This window comes from Artibeus jamaicensis, unplaced genomic scaffold, assembly GCF_021234435.1.
Source record: "Artibeus jamaicensis isolate MK-2021 breed Jamaican fruit bat unplaced genomic scaffold, CSHL_Jam_final contig_426, whole genome shotgun sequence".
Lineage (NCBI taxonomy): Eukaryota > Metazoa > Chordata > Mammalia > Chiroptera > Phyllostomidae > Artibeus > Artibeus jamaicensis.
In genome coordinates this window covers 14,264,344-14,278,479 of record NW_026521826.1, presented here as the reverse complement: position 1 = coordinate 14,278,479, position 14,136 = coordinate 14,264,344, and the positions used below count along the sequence as shown (strand labels likewise).

Below are 14,136 nucleotides of genomic sequence, written 5' to 3'. Positions count from 1 at the left end.
CTCCCACGGCATGGAATACAGAGCCTCACTCCAAAACGACTGACGAAATAAGTGCTTGAGGAAAGGAAAGACCGTCCAAAAGCTCTCACAAGGCAAAAGCAACCTCCACCTAACTTTGGAATCACGTGGAATTGTTCTGATTTCACTCGGAGATACGTGTGCACCTGCACACTTCCACCTGCATGCACACTAACACAGGGGTGGGCACATTCCGCTACTTACCCATCAACTCTCCCTAGGATTAAATAGTCAACAAGTGCCCTGGCTGGTGTGGCCCAGGTGGTAGAGTGCTGGCCTGTGCATCAAAGGGTTGCTGGTTCAATTCCCAGTCAGGGCACATGCTTGGGTTGCAGGCCAGGTCAGGTCCCCAGTGGGTGGCACATGAGAAGCAACCACACGTTGATGTTTCTCTCCCTCTCTTTCTCCCTCCCTTCCCCTCTGTCTAAAAATAAATACATAAACGCTTTTTAAAAAATAGTTAACAACAAACAATATGGCAAACCGATCCGATTTAAATCTCCAGAGAGCATTTCTATTGCTAGAGTAGTTTACTCCCTTAAAATTAGCAAATATCTCCTGTAGGTACCACAGAAATTCTAAGTATAAAACAGAGAACAGTGCAAGCACAGCTTGCAGGGTATGACAGAAGCCAGCTGCTTCTGTCAAAAGGTCATGCACATACAAACCTAATGTGTTCTCATCTCAGCTGCTGTTCAGATTAAAGCATCTTTGTTATCTGCTCCATGAGGTATAATAACACCATAATTGATTTTATATTTTATATCCACTTCAATGTGAGGGGCTCCCAAAGGCCAGGATCCTCAGAGTCTTTCACAGCAACAAAACCATCCACACTGAAATGCCAGGGAAGGGTGCTTATGTGGCAGTGTGGGACTTACTTGCAGAGCTCTGTTTAACTGCCTTGCACAATGAAACAGGTGTGCACAGCATATGCACTCATGGGCTGGGGAAGTCATGAGTAGGACAAGAAAAAGGTAGCCAAAACCACGCAGAAAAAGAGTTAAAACTGTCCACAGACCATCCACAAAACAGGTGACACCTGGGCAACTGAAACTTGTTTAAGCTGTCTTGACCAATAGAAGAAGTCCTTTCCATAGTCATAAAAGATTCGCCGCTGTCAGGAACCCCACACGCGGTGCACCAAGGGTCTCAGAATTGGAAAGAAGAAAACAGAAGAAAGGATGGAGCGAGAAGAAAAAAATATGGGAGAAACAGTGACACAGAAGGAACTTAGAATTTAGAACAAAGTGAGAAATGAAAATTAAATAGATGATTACGGCTATCATTTCACAAAAACCAAGAGTTAGTCTAAGTTACAAGTAACAATGTTAATGCTTTCTTCTGAGCCTCTAGATGATCTTCTAGAATGCTCTATACTATGAGGATAAATCAGAAAATAAGATTAATTCACAACACAGTGTAATGATCCAGCCACGGATAACCAAATTAATACAATCCACTGAAAGCTGAATTGTATCTTTCTTGAAAATCGGATTGTTATGCAAACAAGGGGAACCTCGAGATTTAAAATACTTAAACGGGAAAATGGTATTGTTTCCACTAATTCTGACAGCCGTGGCCCAGGCCAACACGAAGGCTTTCCCAGCCTCCAGAACAGGTGCAACCGTAAATATGCAAAACGATCTGACGACAGAATTTAATACTCCGTGTTTTCTGTTTAACTGCTCTTCCAGGATGTGGGGAAACACTCGCTCCACTTTCTCGACAAAGTTCATGGTAAATGCAGAGCACACAAAGCCATCTTTGTTCTGGGGTCTGTTTACTGACTGTAACGGAAAAAGTCTCCGAGGTTCCCGATGCGGGAACATCTGTCTTTGCTGGGGAGCAGCGACGTGCTTTCTGACTGAGCGCATGGGAAGCTGCACTGTCCAAAAGCAACATTCAGAAGGCCCACGTGGTAGGGAAAGACGTCACACACAAACACACACGTTTATAATTCTCAACTTGGATACGTGGATTAAAGAGTCCGATGCCAACATGGATAATCGGGACACAGGGAGGGTACAGACTTGTGAGAATACCAGTGGATGTTCTAGAATATTCTAGAGACAGCATCCAAGGATGGCTCATGTCACACAAAAGTCTGTCTTATCCATCTTAAAAGCAGTCATTCCTGCCAATATTTATCTGGATTAAGATTTTTTAAACTAACTGAAAGAAGCTATCAGATCTGTCCCAATGAGATTCTCAAATTGCCAGATTATTTTCACAATTGTAAGTAATCACTAAATTGCTTCCCCTCGAGGACCTAAAAATAGTAATAGGACAAGAACAGACAGCCACAATCCCAACAACTTTATTAAACAGATTATGGTTATGAAAACAGAGGATCTTTTTTATCCCCTGTAGGGAGACTACAGGTTCCCAAACTGTCCTCTTCAGAACCTGGGAAGGCAGGCTGTGCAGACCACACCCGGTTCGGCCACCGCACTGAGGTCAAACGCGGTCAAACACGGGCCACACTCAGGTGAGCTGCCGTTCTGCTGCTGGGGGAGTCTCGCCTTCAGTTTGTAAAACATTCAGCATCTATGAAGTGCAGCAAAACAAGGTGTGCCAGTTCGAGCAATGTCTGGTAATTATGTTGATTGCTGTATCAGGTGGAAATAAGGTACCGTTTAGGGTATAGGAAAGTAAATATATTTTAAAAAAAAAACACATATACCATGAAATTTGCCATCTTTCTTTTTTACAATTTTATTTATTTATTTATTTTTAGAGGAGAAGGGAGGAATAAAGAGAGAAACATCGATGTGTGAGAGATACACCAATCTGCTGCCTCTCGCATGGCCCCGAACGGGCACCCAGCGTGTGCTGGCACGGGGACCAGGCGCCGGCAATCCTGGTGTGTGCCCTGACCGGGAATCGAACCAGGGAACCTTCGATTTGCAGGCCACCACTCCATCCACTGAGCCACACCATCCAGGGCAAAAGTTGCCATCTTGCAAAAATTCGATCTCCTACTTTGGACCTGCCTAACTCAGGGCACACAAGTGGGCCTCCCCCTGGGAGAGCTGTCACGTGAGAAGCGGGAGGCAGCCACAAGGAAGGAGCTCCAAGGGCAAAGCTGACTACCAGGACCTACGCTCGCCTCGTGGCCTGGGTGAGCTCTCTGAACACTTTCCTTTGTTATGAGATGAATGTAATTTCACTCGGGTTATAAGTGCTAAAAGGTAATATAATGTAATACATTTAATGCAACGAAGGGAATAATCAGTGAGTGGTCGCTTGGAATATATGTAAGCACCCTCCACCATGAGAGAGAGAACAGACTTTGTTCACACCAAAAAGACGTCTACTTGCAACATCTGATTCAGAAGTCCACATCACGCCCCATGCACCAGGGCAGACACAACGCCAGTGCCCTGGGGACAGAGGGGAGCACAGGTCACACGGCTGTGACGTGGGCCCATCCCCTGCAGGAACCAGAGAAGATCTGGACGGGCACTTCACGTGGCATACCAGCACTCCACGACAAACTAAAAACTGACCACCTCGCGAGTGATGGGTGGCTGCTTGAGCGTGATCACCACCATCCTGGCTAGTGCAGTGGGGAAGCGCTGAGAGAGGTCACCCTTTCCTGGTAGAGATGCCACAGAGGTTATTCCCGGAACCTCATTTAGAATGTGTTTCCCAGAAACAACACAACCCAGAATTAACAGCACTGTCCCTTGACCAAAACAATTAAGATTCCTGATAAAACCATACCATATCCAGCCTCCTGATTCTAAAGGATGGTATCCAGAGAAGTTAACCCAAGGGATTGCATGTCTCCTATTTATCTTCCATGGTTAACGTAGGAAAATTTCAAGCATACAGAAAATGTGAAGTTGTACAGTGAACACCCATGGACCCACCCCTAGAAGACAGATTAGACTTTAAATGCAAAGTTCCCGAGGCAGCCAGCTAGGAAAATGTACAGCATGAGGCTCCGCCCCATCACAACCAAGCAGAAAGAAAATGTCAGTGTTCTCCTTGCTGACTTGCTGCTCGAGCTGGGGAAAAGCCTGCTAAGGAGGGGGCTGCCCGCTGCTTCCCCGCCCCCGAGCACCCACAGCTGCTATCAAGCTCCTTGCGAGGGTCTCCAGAGACAGGCCTGAATCCCCAGTCACTGATCCAAAGGACACACGCCTCGCAACAGCCCCACGGGCTGCCAGCTCACTCGGGACACTGACCACGTGTCAGGAAACCAAGGTTCTAATGCCCATGATGGCTTGCTGACCATTTGAAATTCAGTCTGCTTTCCTTGTCTGTAAAAAAGAAGAAAACATTATTTCCTAAGAAAATACTGTTAAAGGACTAAAAAGGATCAGCATGAAAGCAGTTGAAATATACAAGGCATCCTGCGATTATAAGGTTCATTTCCTATCTTGGTTTCACAGAATGCTAGTGTTGCAAATATCAGTCCCCATCCCACATCATCTTCGAGAATAAATCACAGGTATCAGACTGCCCTGGGGTCCCACGGCTACAGCCAGCCCCGTGAGCTTCCTGCTGCTGCTGCTGCTGCTGCTGCTGCTGCTGCTGCTGCTGCTGCGTGTTCTCAGCCGGCCCCACCTCGGCCACCTTCTGCTCACACTCCTTCCCCAAGGGCTTGCTCTTCTGTATCTTCTACAGTCACAGGACGCACTTTCTCAAAGGCCCGGTTTTACTTACATACACCCTTTCTATCAAGAGCAGATTTCATCCACAGTCCTGTTTGTGTCAAATGCTAAACTCAACAAGTCATCAGGGAAACGAGCAAAGTCAAGGCTGCTTCCTTCCTTGTGTCCAGAGCCAGACCTTCCTAAGAACAGGGAATTCTAAGATACCAACAGGTATTATAAATCTCTTACTAGTGGGAGATCTACACAATAATTCATGACCACCTCAGGGGGCAGGCAAAAGAAAAACAAATTCTACTTCCTTTCACACTGACCTGTGCACAGTAAGTAAGTGAGAAAGCACGCTCAAAGTCCGACTCTGGTAGCACAGCCAAATAGCCCCAGGTGCGGTCTCTCACTTGGCCCGTCAACCTTGGCACCAGGGCAGTCAACCTCGGCAGAGGTTGCCCAGCCACCCGGTAAGATCACCTTCACAGGAACTGAGCACCAGGAAGAAATAAAAACTCCCACCACAGCGAGTCCTACTTTTCCAGAATTGACACAGCTCCACGCAGTGACTTGGGGGCAGAGGGGACCGTGACAATGCGCACTAGTAATACTCATCACAAAGTGTCAATCCCGGTGAGTTGATACGTTATTTCCTTGCCTTTAAATTGGTGCATTACTAATGACTTAAGTTTCAGGGAATCACACCCTTGCTTAAAAAGTTCCTTAGAGATCACTGTATATTACTAAAACTCAGCAGCTTCTAAGCACCCATTATATTTGCCCAAATAAATAAGAACAAAAGATGTTTCTGAAGCCTGCTGATGCTCACTTAAGAGTGTGGCACGAAGTCCAGCTCCACCTTATTCCTTGGTGTTACTCTGAAATAGTCTGTCATCAGACATGATGGAGGCCATCGCTTCTGCAATGTGCTTACGTTCACTCGGGGGTGGGGCTTAAAACTCTATCTCTGGTCTTTATTTTAAAAGAAGTTTATGAGAGTCAGTCCCACTCACAGTCACAAGCCCAAGGGAGCTCAACCCACGAGACTGCCAGGAGGCTCATAAAGATAAAGCCCCAGGACCTCCCAGATGTTTGGCAAGTCAGGGAACAGGGCCTCGGGCCACACTGCCAGAGCCAGCCCCCGCCCCACTCCACAGCACCAGTGCAGGAGGCTCCGGGTGGGGGGTCTGGCCTCTCGGAACTGTCCGCAGGCTCCAGTCATTCCACCTGTGTGGGCCGTCAGCTGACGTCCACGTGCAGCCGTCACCAGACCCGATGAGAAGAGATGTCAGCTTAGTCTCTCTGCACACGTGTCCAGGAGGCAGACATCTAGGGGTCACAGCCGGCAGAGTTCCATGCTTCCTTGTCTGTTAGCGGAGAGGAGGGGCCTGCAGCAGGAGATACTTCAGCGAGCTTCGGGAGCGAGGCTCACCGAAGTCCCAGTGCAGTCCGGGGGAAAGCCTAAGAGGACAGCATCCTTCCCAGAGACAGCTGGACTAGAACCTAAGCAAGCACATGCTTCTCCTACTTCTCTCTAGAAAAATAAAGGAGCTAAAAAAAAAAAAAAAAAGTGGGTCAGGGAAGGGGCACTTACGGGTGTATTGACTCAAAGAGGCCACAGGAAGAAACAAGTTTTGTCTTTCAAAAAAATTTTTTCAAGGCATCACAGCTCTGAAATTATTCCAGTACAGGGTGAGTGGCCAAGCAATGGTTAAGAAGTGCGTGCTCTCAGCAGAAGTGCTTCCCACACCCTGCCTGCACTTTGGAAGGACTCCTCCTCCCACTTCCCTTCTCCTAGGACCACTCTTCCAGTCACTGCGACCCCAAATCCTGAGAAGAAACTGGAGCGAGAGGAGCATCAGGAGCAGGAAGAACAAGGAGCTCATCCCAGCACCTGGGAGGAAAAGAGCAGAAGTGGGTATTTACCAGGCAAACACAGGACGCTCGCTGCCTCTCTAGTCCCTGTGATGACCCTGTAGGGAGGGTTATTAACCCACGTGACAGCTGAGGAAACCGAGACTGAGGGACAAGCTATCTCACCAAGACAATGCTGTGAGTGGTGGGACCCAGAGAGGGCACCAGGCACGCTCTCTGGCGTAGGAAGAGGACTTTTCAGAGGAGCAGACCTTTGGCCCAGCGAAATCTCAATATCCTCCCACAAATTCCTGCCAGTAGGAATGAGAAAAACCCAGAGATAGTCAAGAAGCACAGAAGAAGGTCACCCACCACAAGTTCAAAATGTTATTTCTGTGCTTTAAGTTCCCAGAGTAATACAATCCAGCCCTCTCAAACGGATGGTTCCTAGGTGAAGCTGTCCTTCCTAAACTGTTGGGCTTCATCTGTTCCTTTCCTTTGATAACATCAGGCTTTGCAACTGCTCTTAGACATACTTGACATCCTTATATGATGACTACAAGCTACATTTTGTCAGCATGTGGGTGATGGTAACACTGCCAAACTGGCCATGCTCTATTTGCATTTCTTTACTCATAAAGACACAGAAACTTCCAGTAAGGATAATTAATAATACAGTTTCCATTTCCATTTTCGTTTCAGGTAACCTGGCCTATTGCCCAGCAAGCATCTCTTAAAACTTCCTTAGAAGATGGCCAGGGTAGGTCCATGCTGTCTTCATCTTTATGGGGAAGTGAATCTCAGCTTGGTGAGAAACAGGAAGAGGGACTGGAACAGAAATTCAGCCCTGGCTGGTGTGGGTCAGTGGGCTGAGCCCCAGCTTGCAAACTAAAGGGTCTCCAGTTCAGTTCCCAGTCAGGGCACATGCCTGGGTTGTGAGCCAGGTCCCCATCTGGGTGCATGCGAGAGGCATCTGATGGATGTATCTCTAGCACATTCATGTTTCTCTCCCTCTCTTTCTCCTTCCCTTCCCCTCTCTCTAAAAATAAATAAAGTCCTAAAGAAAAAATAAAGAACTCTCTCAATTTGCAATTTACACAGCAGACGGTCCATTTTACTATGCAAAATATCAAAAGAATATTTTTTTTAGAAAAGAATCCCTCTCCCCCAAGAAAAGACTGCTTGCTATAATTTTGACTCTTACAACTCAGTACCTCAGCATTCTCCTACTCCCTTTGTTTCAGGGCTTATCACAATTAATACCCCAATCAGGTCCTGAAGACAGAGGGCAGTGTCCCTCTGCTCAGAAGTCAGGGACCCCATTCCTTATTAACCCTGGCTCCTGTACCCCACCCCACCCTCACTGGAACCCCTAGTTCGCCTCTCCTCTCCAACAGCCATATTTGTTATCATCACAAACAAAGTGATGAAATGACTTCTTTTGAGACATGACAAGTTTTTCACCCTCATAGCAGGAAGAATAGAGCACTGGCAACGACAGTAGGTAACCCCTGTGTGGGGTACCAAAAAGATAAAGACAGCAACCTTGCAGGTAGAGGTGTGCAGAGGAAGAAGCTGGAGGGTGGGAGGAGCACCGGCCCAGCAAAAAGCGGCCAGAAAACCAAACACATCAGCTGAGGTGCCGTCCATGTTCCAGCCGATGACACGTCCCTGATTCCCAGGACGAATACTGATGTGCAAAACTAAATCAAGTCACTGCGCCAAGAATTTGCTTTATTTTTTTTAAGGTGCCTGAGTAATTATGAGAACTAGAAGTGATCGGAATAATGTGACTAGGATTTGAACTGGTGAGTCAGCCCACGCACACAGCATCAACACGAAGATGATCCAGTACATTTTCTTTGCAATTCAGAAGAATGCTACAACTCATCCCCTAAATCACTGCTTTTTAAAAAATCGGCTCTAAAAAAAGAGACAACCATTTGAAAAGGCCGGGAGGAGGAAGACAAGAAGTGACTCATAACTCCAACAGCTTGTAGCCTCAAACCATAACAAGAATATAAACCTGTGGGCCTCGTCTGAAACAAAATTGAGCTATTGTTTCGGCTCTAACTCTGTGAGGTAAGGACCACAGCATTGCAAACATCTTACAAGCATTTGGGACAAGGTTACATATCTATGCCTTCAATGTGTGTGCAGTTACTTCCATAGCTTCCTGGCTATAAATCTGACATCTATAGTCATGGAGAAAAGACCATCCAAACGTAACAATTTCCATAACTCTGAAGAACTCTTAGATTTCAAGTCCACCCACTTCAAATCCCATACAGATCAATGCTCCCATGTTGGAAATATGTTTTAATGCAGGTAACAATATTTACCATTCAGCACGAGTATTTCATTTCATTCATCGTGATACCTACGGCTATGTGTGACACCTCTGAGATGGATGTACAAAGCAAACTAACTCTGCAAACCATCCTGAGATCTGACTCCAGAGAGAGGTGCAGCACCACAGCCTCTACTTCCCTGAATCTGCCAACCCCTCCCTTCCTCCTCACCCACTTACAAGAAGTCATCAATGAGACTGGGGGGTGAGGGACGGGGAGACAACTTTTTCACACATTTGTTTTCCAGAGTCAACTGTTTCCTTTCCACAAGGAGCATGTACACAAAGTTTGGGTGGCACTAGAGGCAGCTGGGCCTTTGCTTACTTACTGACTTTGTGAGGTTGTCCTAAGCTTTAATCTTCAGTGGAGCTTTTAGCTCTGTAGCAACAGGGACCTCCAAGAAAAGCATTGGGGCTGGAAAGAGTGTGCAGGACAGAACACGAGGTTGGAGCACAGTGTATTTGTTATCTGGGACCAGTAGCCCTGAAAATGCCACTCGTGAGTCCACAAACCTTCTAAATGCTGTCTTGTCCCGAGTCCAATCTTTAGTAACAGGAACGTGCAAGCTGCTTATGGTTTGCTCATCTGCAATTTTTAAAAAGTTACTGGCTCCTTGACCAACACAAGGGGCTGACATCTAAGTCAGCATTCACCTCCTTCATCAAGCAGCTTCACACTTACTAAGAAAATGTTAAGTTGGATTCTATGATGAAATAAAACAGTTAAGGAAATCTGGTATACTAATTAGCAAAGCAAAGCCTGAACTGAGTAACAACCCCCATAAGCAGAAGTTAGGAAGTCAGTAGGCATACGTACCAACAACTCCAAAGCCACAAAAGGTTTGACATGGTGTATATTTTTTAAAGACATCTCTTCTGCAGACACCAAATGAGTTTCGCAGGCTATATCACAAGGCAATTTCCTTAGTTCCACCAAATTAAGAATCCAGCCTGTCCCGAAAGAGCAGGGAGATTGCCTTCCACAGTTACAAGTCCAGTGTATGCACAGCCCCAGGAACAAGCTCCCGTTCAGAGACGTTCAGAGACACTTACCGCTGAATCCCAATCAATACACGAATTTCTTTAAAAATAAGATGCGAGCCTGTCTTTATTGAGAAGTTTTCTGTTTCCTCTCTACTTCGATTGGTATTTCCATTTAAAGTGCTTCCTGAAGCCAAACATTTACTCATTATTATTGAAATTATTTGGGTACCCTGTGAATGCCAAGAAGAAAAATGCAAGATCCTAAAAGGCGAGAGAGGGGAAGAAAAAAATGATCTAGGAAAAGGAGTGTCTGCCACTCCACTTGGCATCCTGCAGCGGCCAGCTCACTGGCTGGCTTCCTCCCCGACGCACATTCAGTCCCGACGAGTTGAGCAGACTCACAATCCCTGGCCGCACAACAATGAGTGGAGCTGCCGTTGCCCACGTCTCCCCAGAAGGCTCCGGTTCACTGCTGACGAGGCTGTTCTATGGCAGAGACACTGGCTTTCCCCAGTGAGGGGAGTGCTGGGCAGTAACAGCAGAAAGATACAAGGATGCGAGGAGGGGAGCAGGGAAGTAAAAACCTGAGTTCTGCAGACAAAGGCCCAATAAAATATAATATTAGCATCTATAACAACTCTCATCAGACAGTGCAAACCAAAACAGGACCACTGTCTACAAATCCAGATAACAGGCAACGGTTGATGACTGGCAGGCCACCCCGTAAGTTCGAGAGACCAGTCCACTGCTTTTCCAACCTATGCTGTACACTTAAAATGGAACTGTTTATGCCGTCCTCCTCTGTACGAAATGAGCACTGAAAATGCCACATGTGCTTCCACAATATCTTCTGATATTTCCATAAAATAATGAGACTAATTTGAAGAATCCTCTCCCCGTGAATCTTGATTAAAGAGAAAATGTGAAAGCAATACACTTAAGTAATTCAGCACCAAGAGCTGTTTTAACTCTTCCCTTTGAAAGTGGGTATGCCGGGGCATTTTTTTAAGTTCCAAAATGTGAAGAGATGCAGAGATTTCTGATCCTGCTATTCTTTGGTTTCTTTTAAGCAACAGTGGAAACCAAGTTGGCTCATCTAATTTAAGCCAGTAAAACCATTCTATGGTGGTTACAAGACCTGAAATTCCCAATGACCTTAAAGAGCAACTCCTATCAACTCAGCAGGAACAAAGCAAGTCAAGGGGGGGGGGGGATAGCAGGGAGGGGCTGAGGCTACACCAGCCCATAAGACAACCCTCCGATTCCTTTATTCTTCAATATCCAGGCTAGATCTAGCAAGGTTCACATAGAAAGAAAAACAATAATGGGCTTGCTGCATTCAAACACACACATCCCTCTCTCTGTCCAGACGCTCAGTAAGAAATTCATTAAGCCCTTTAAAAAAACCTGCACAGAGCACGGGGCTGAGCACACATTGGTCCGGGGCAGCAGGAACATATCACTCACCCTCCAAGAGCAACAGCTGGTGATAGGTGAGTGTCATCTAACAGGTGAGTGCGCCCCAAGTACGTGTTTGTGTGACCGTGACCCCCCCCAGCACAGCAGGGGGCCAGGACACACATTCAAGGCACTGTCCCAGACTCAGAGAAGCAAATGTGACCTGATTTCCAGGCTGACAGGGGGAAGTGAGCAGGGCTGTGGAGTTCGGATGGCTCCCGCTTTGCTGACACAGGTGGGGTGTTGACACCTAACCTTCGGACGAGGCAGACATAGCAGAAGTGCTTGTTCGGAGAGAATGCATGAGTGACAGGTGCTGTGAATCACACAACAGTGGTGCAGATGAGAAACTAGAGCTCTGAGGGGCAGGTAAGTGAGGGAGAAAACCCATCTGAACATTGACAAAATCAAAGAACTCCCACAAACGTTTTCTAATACAGACTTTGTCCCTTCAAGCACTGTCCAGAGCACACAATTATCCACCAGTGTAAACCTCAGTAGTGTTACCGGGTGGACTTACCCCGTATGGCCTGCCTCTGAGCCCCCTGGGGTACTAGCAAAGCCCCCACATCTTCAGCCAGGTGGAACAGTGTCTGCTCAGCACAGAGCCCTGGAAGCAGCTTCCTTCTCTGGCTACGGAACTAATATTACAAAACACTGGGATGTCCTGCAGAACCCCAGATTTGAAAGAGAAATATCCCGTGAACATCCCAAAAGGCAGCTAATACTGCACCTCAGTCCCCTGGTTTATTCCTTTCTGTGCCCTGCAAGTGTTAAAAAGGAAGACATAAAGTCAACATCGGCTCCTCCCTGCTGCTGAAATTGGCACGAATGAATTTACTTTCTGGCTGCCGGCCCTCACAAAACCGTTACACACACACACACACACACACACACACACACGCACACACAAAGTTCACCACGCTGCACTGCTCCAAATATAAATCCGAGACCAGCCGGCCCCTCCCCTCCCCACCACAGCCTGTTAGTGGCCTTTCGAAGGTGAGCCAGGTGAATACTAAATATATATTAAATATTAACATTTTAGAACTTTAGTGGCTTTTTTAAGACACAGCAAAACCCGATCTAAACTTATGACAGTTGAGCACATGATCCCATCATTAAGAGCAAATAAGAAACCGTACAGAACACTCCATGAAATCAGGGCTGCAAATCTGTCACCAATTCCAAATCCGAGGGATGAGCGCGACGCAAGGAACCTGGCCTGAAGGAGGAGGAGGTTGGAGACTCTCCCACCCTTCGCATCACAACACACACGAACAATAGTAGCACTACCTTCCCCAGCAGGACAGGCCGTTGGAAAACCAGGATGCCTTGCACATCGGTGATCAAACCCTCAAGTCCAACGACAAGTTTCCCATTAGAACAAGGCCAGAACACCGCAGGCCAAGCGGCGCGAAGACATCCCCAGCCTGGGCCGCGGGGGCAGAGCGCGGACGCGCACAAGGACACGGGCCCGCCAGGCCGGCCGCTCCATCCCGCGCCCCAGGCCCCGCCGCAGCGCAGCCGGGCGGCGACACGCACTGGCCCAGGTGAGGGCAGCGACACGCACCGCAAGGACCCCACTCCCCAGGGACCACGCGCCCTCCCACCCGCCCGCAGCGGCCTCCGGGAGACAGCGCGGCGCGGCCCGACCGGGCCTGTTACCTTCCGACAGCTCCAGCTCCAGCTCGGCCAGCCGCGCCCGCACCTCCAGCGGCAGCGCCATACCCTCCAGGCTGCGGTCCGCCATCGCGCCGCGCCCGCCTCTTTGTTCCAGGCCGCGGCTTGGCCGCTCCTGCGATCCCTGACCCGCACCGAGCGGCGGCACCGGCGGGCAGCGCTCCTCCTCCGGCACCTCCTACGCGCGGCCCCGCCAGGCGGCCTCGCGCCCGCGCCCCCGCGTTCCCGCGCGCCCCCGGCCCAGCGCCGTCCCGCCGCTGCTCCGCTGTTCCGCCGGGTGCTCCGTGGTGCGCGCCGCTGGGAGAGCGCAAACAGGGCGGGAGCTGCACGGCGGGGGCGCGCACCCGGGACGGGAGGGGCGGGCAGGCGAGGACCTAGTGACGGGGGCGCGCACCAGCAAGAACGCTGAGGGCGGGAGCTTGTGGGGTGCGCTAGGGGATCTGGGGATGGCAGGGTGAGAATGGTGTGCAGCACGGGGGCGCGCACCGGGATAGTGACGCGCATCAGGGCGGGGACGGGCGGGCCAGCGTAGCGCGCGCTCCCAGGGCACACGCACCGGCCTCGCCGGCCCTGCCGGCCCTCCCTGCCCCGCCCAGCCCTCGCCTCTCTCTGGTTCGAAGGAAAAAAAATACCTGCTGGAGATCGGCTTTAACGCGCAGGTTGAAACTTCAAGTATTCTGGGTCTTCGAGGGCTGAATTTGTGTGTGTGTGTGAATAGTTTCTTATGGGGAGAGGAGGGCGGGGACAGCTTGGGCCTTGGAGCGAGCACCGGGGCTGGAAGTTCCTAACTCTGATTGCAGAATCCACCAGCCTGTGCTCTTGGCTAATCAGTGTGTCTGCCTGGCCTTGTTCCTCGCCCGCGAAAAGGAGGCTGGAAGAGAGGTGGAGTCAGCTACTGTCCACATCCATGTCAGCCTAAAAGGTCGTGGCCAGTTTGCGCAGTCCCCAGCGTCCACCTTTCGTAGGCTGGGGGCTCCTGTCGTCCTCAGCTGGCCCACGCCCTCGTCCTGACCGCCAATATACAGTCCTTTCCTCTTCCAATCGGCCACGTTATCAGCATTACCTCTGAGGCGATTACCGGATATGTGCCTCTGGGCCTGATCCTTTGGGGGAGGTTATCTCATGCCTACAGCTGTCCAACTGCACCACCTCACCAAGATACCCTGATACCCCGAA

General features: G+C 49.0%; 1 protein-coding gene across 2 annotated transcripts in view; it reads right to left on the bottom strand.

The window, feature by feature from the left end:
• DIP2C (disco interacting protein 2 homolog C) overlaps positions 1-13,234 on the bottom strand; it is a 433,069-nt gene extending 419,835 nt beyond the window's left edge. Inside the window, exon 1 of one of the 2 annotated variants that reach the window (XM_053665789.1) lies at positions 12,946-13,234. In XM_053665789.1, coding sequence (XP_053521764.1) covers positions 12,946-13,030 — 85 coding nt within the window. In that variant the 5' untranslated portion in view covers positions 13,031-13,234. The remainder of the gene's footprint in view (positions 1-12,945) is intronic. The other variant, XM_053665790.1, reaches the window with a different exon arrangement.
• Between the last annotated feature and the right edge of the window lie 902 nt (positions 13,235-14,136).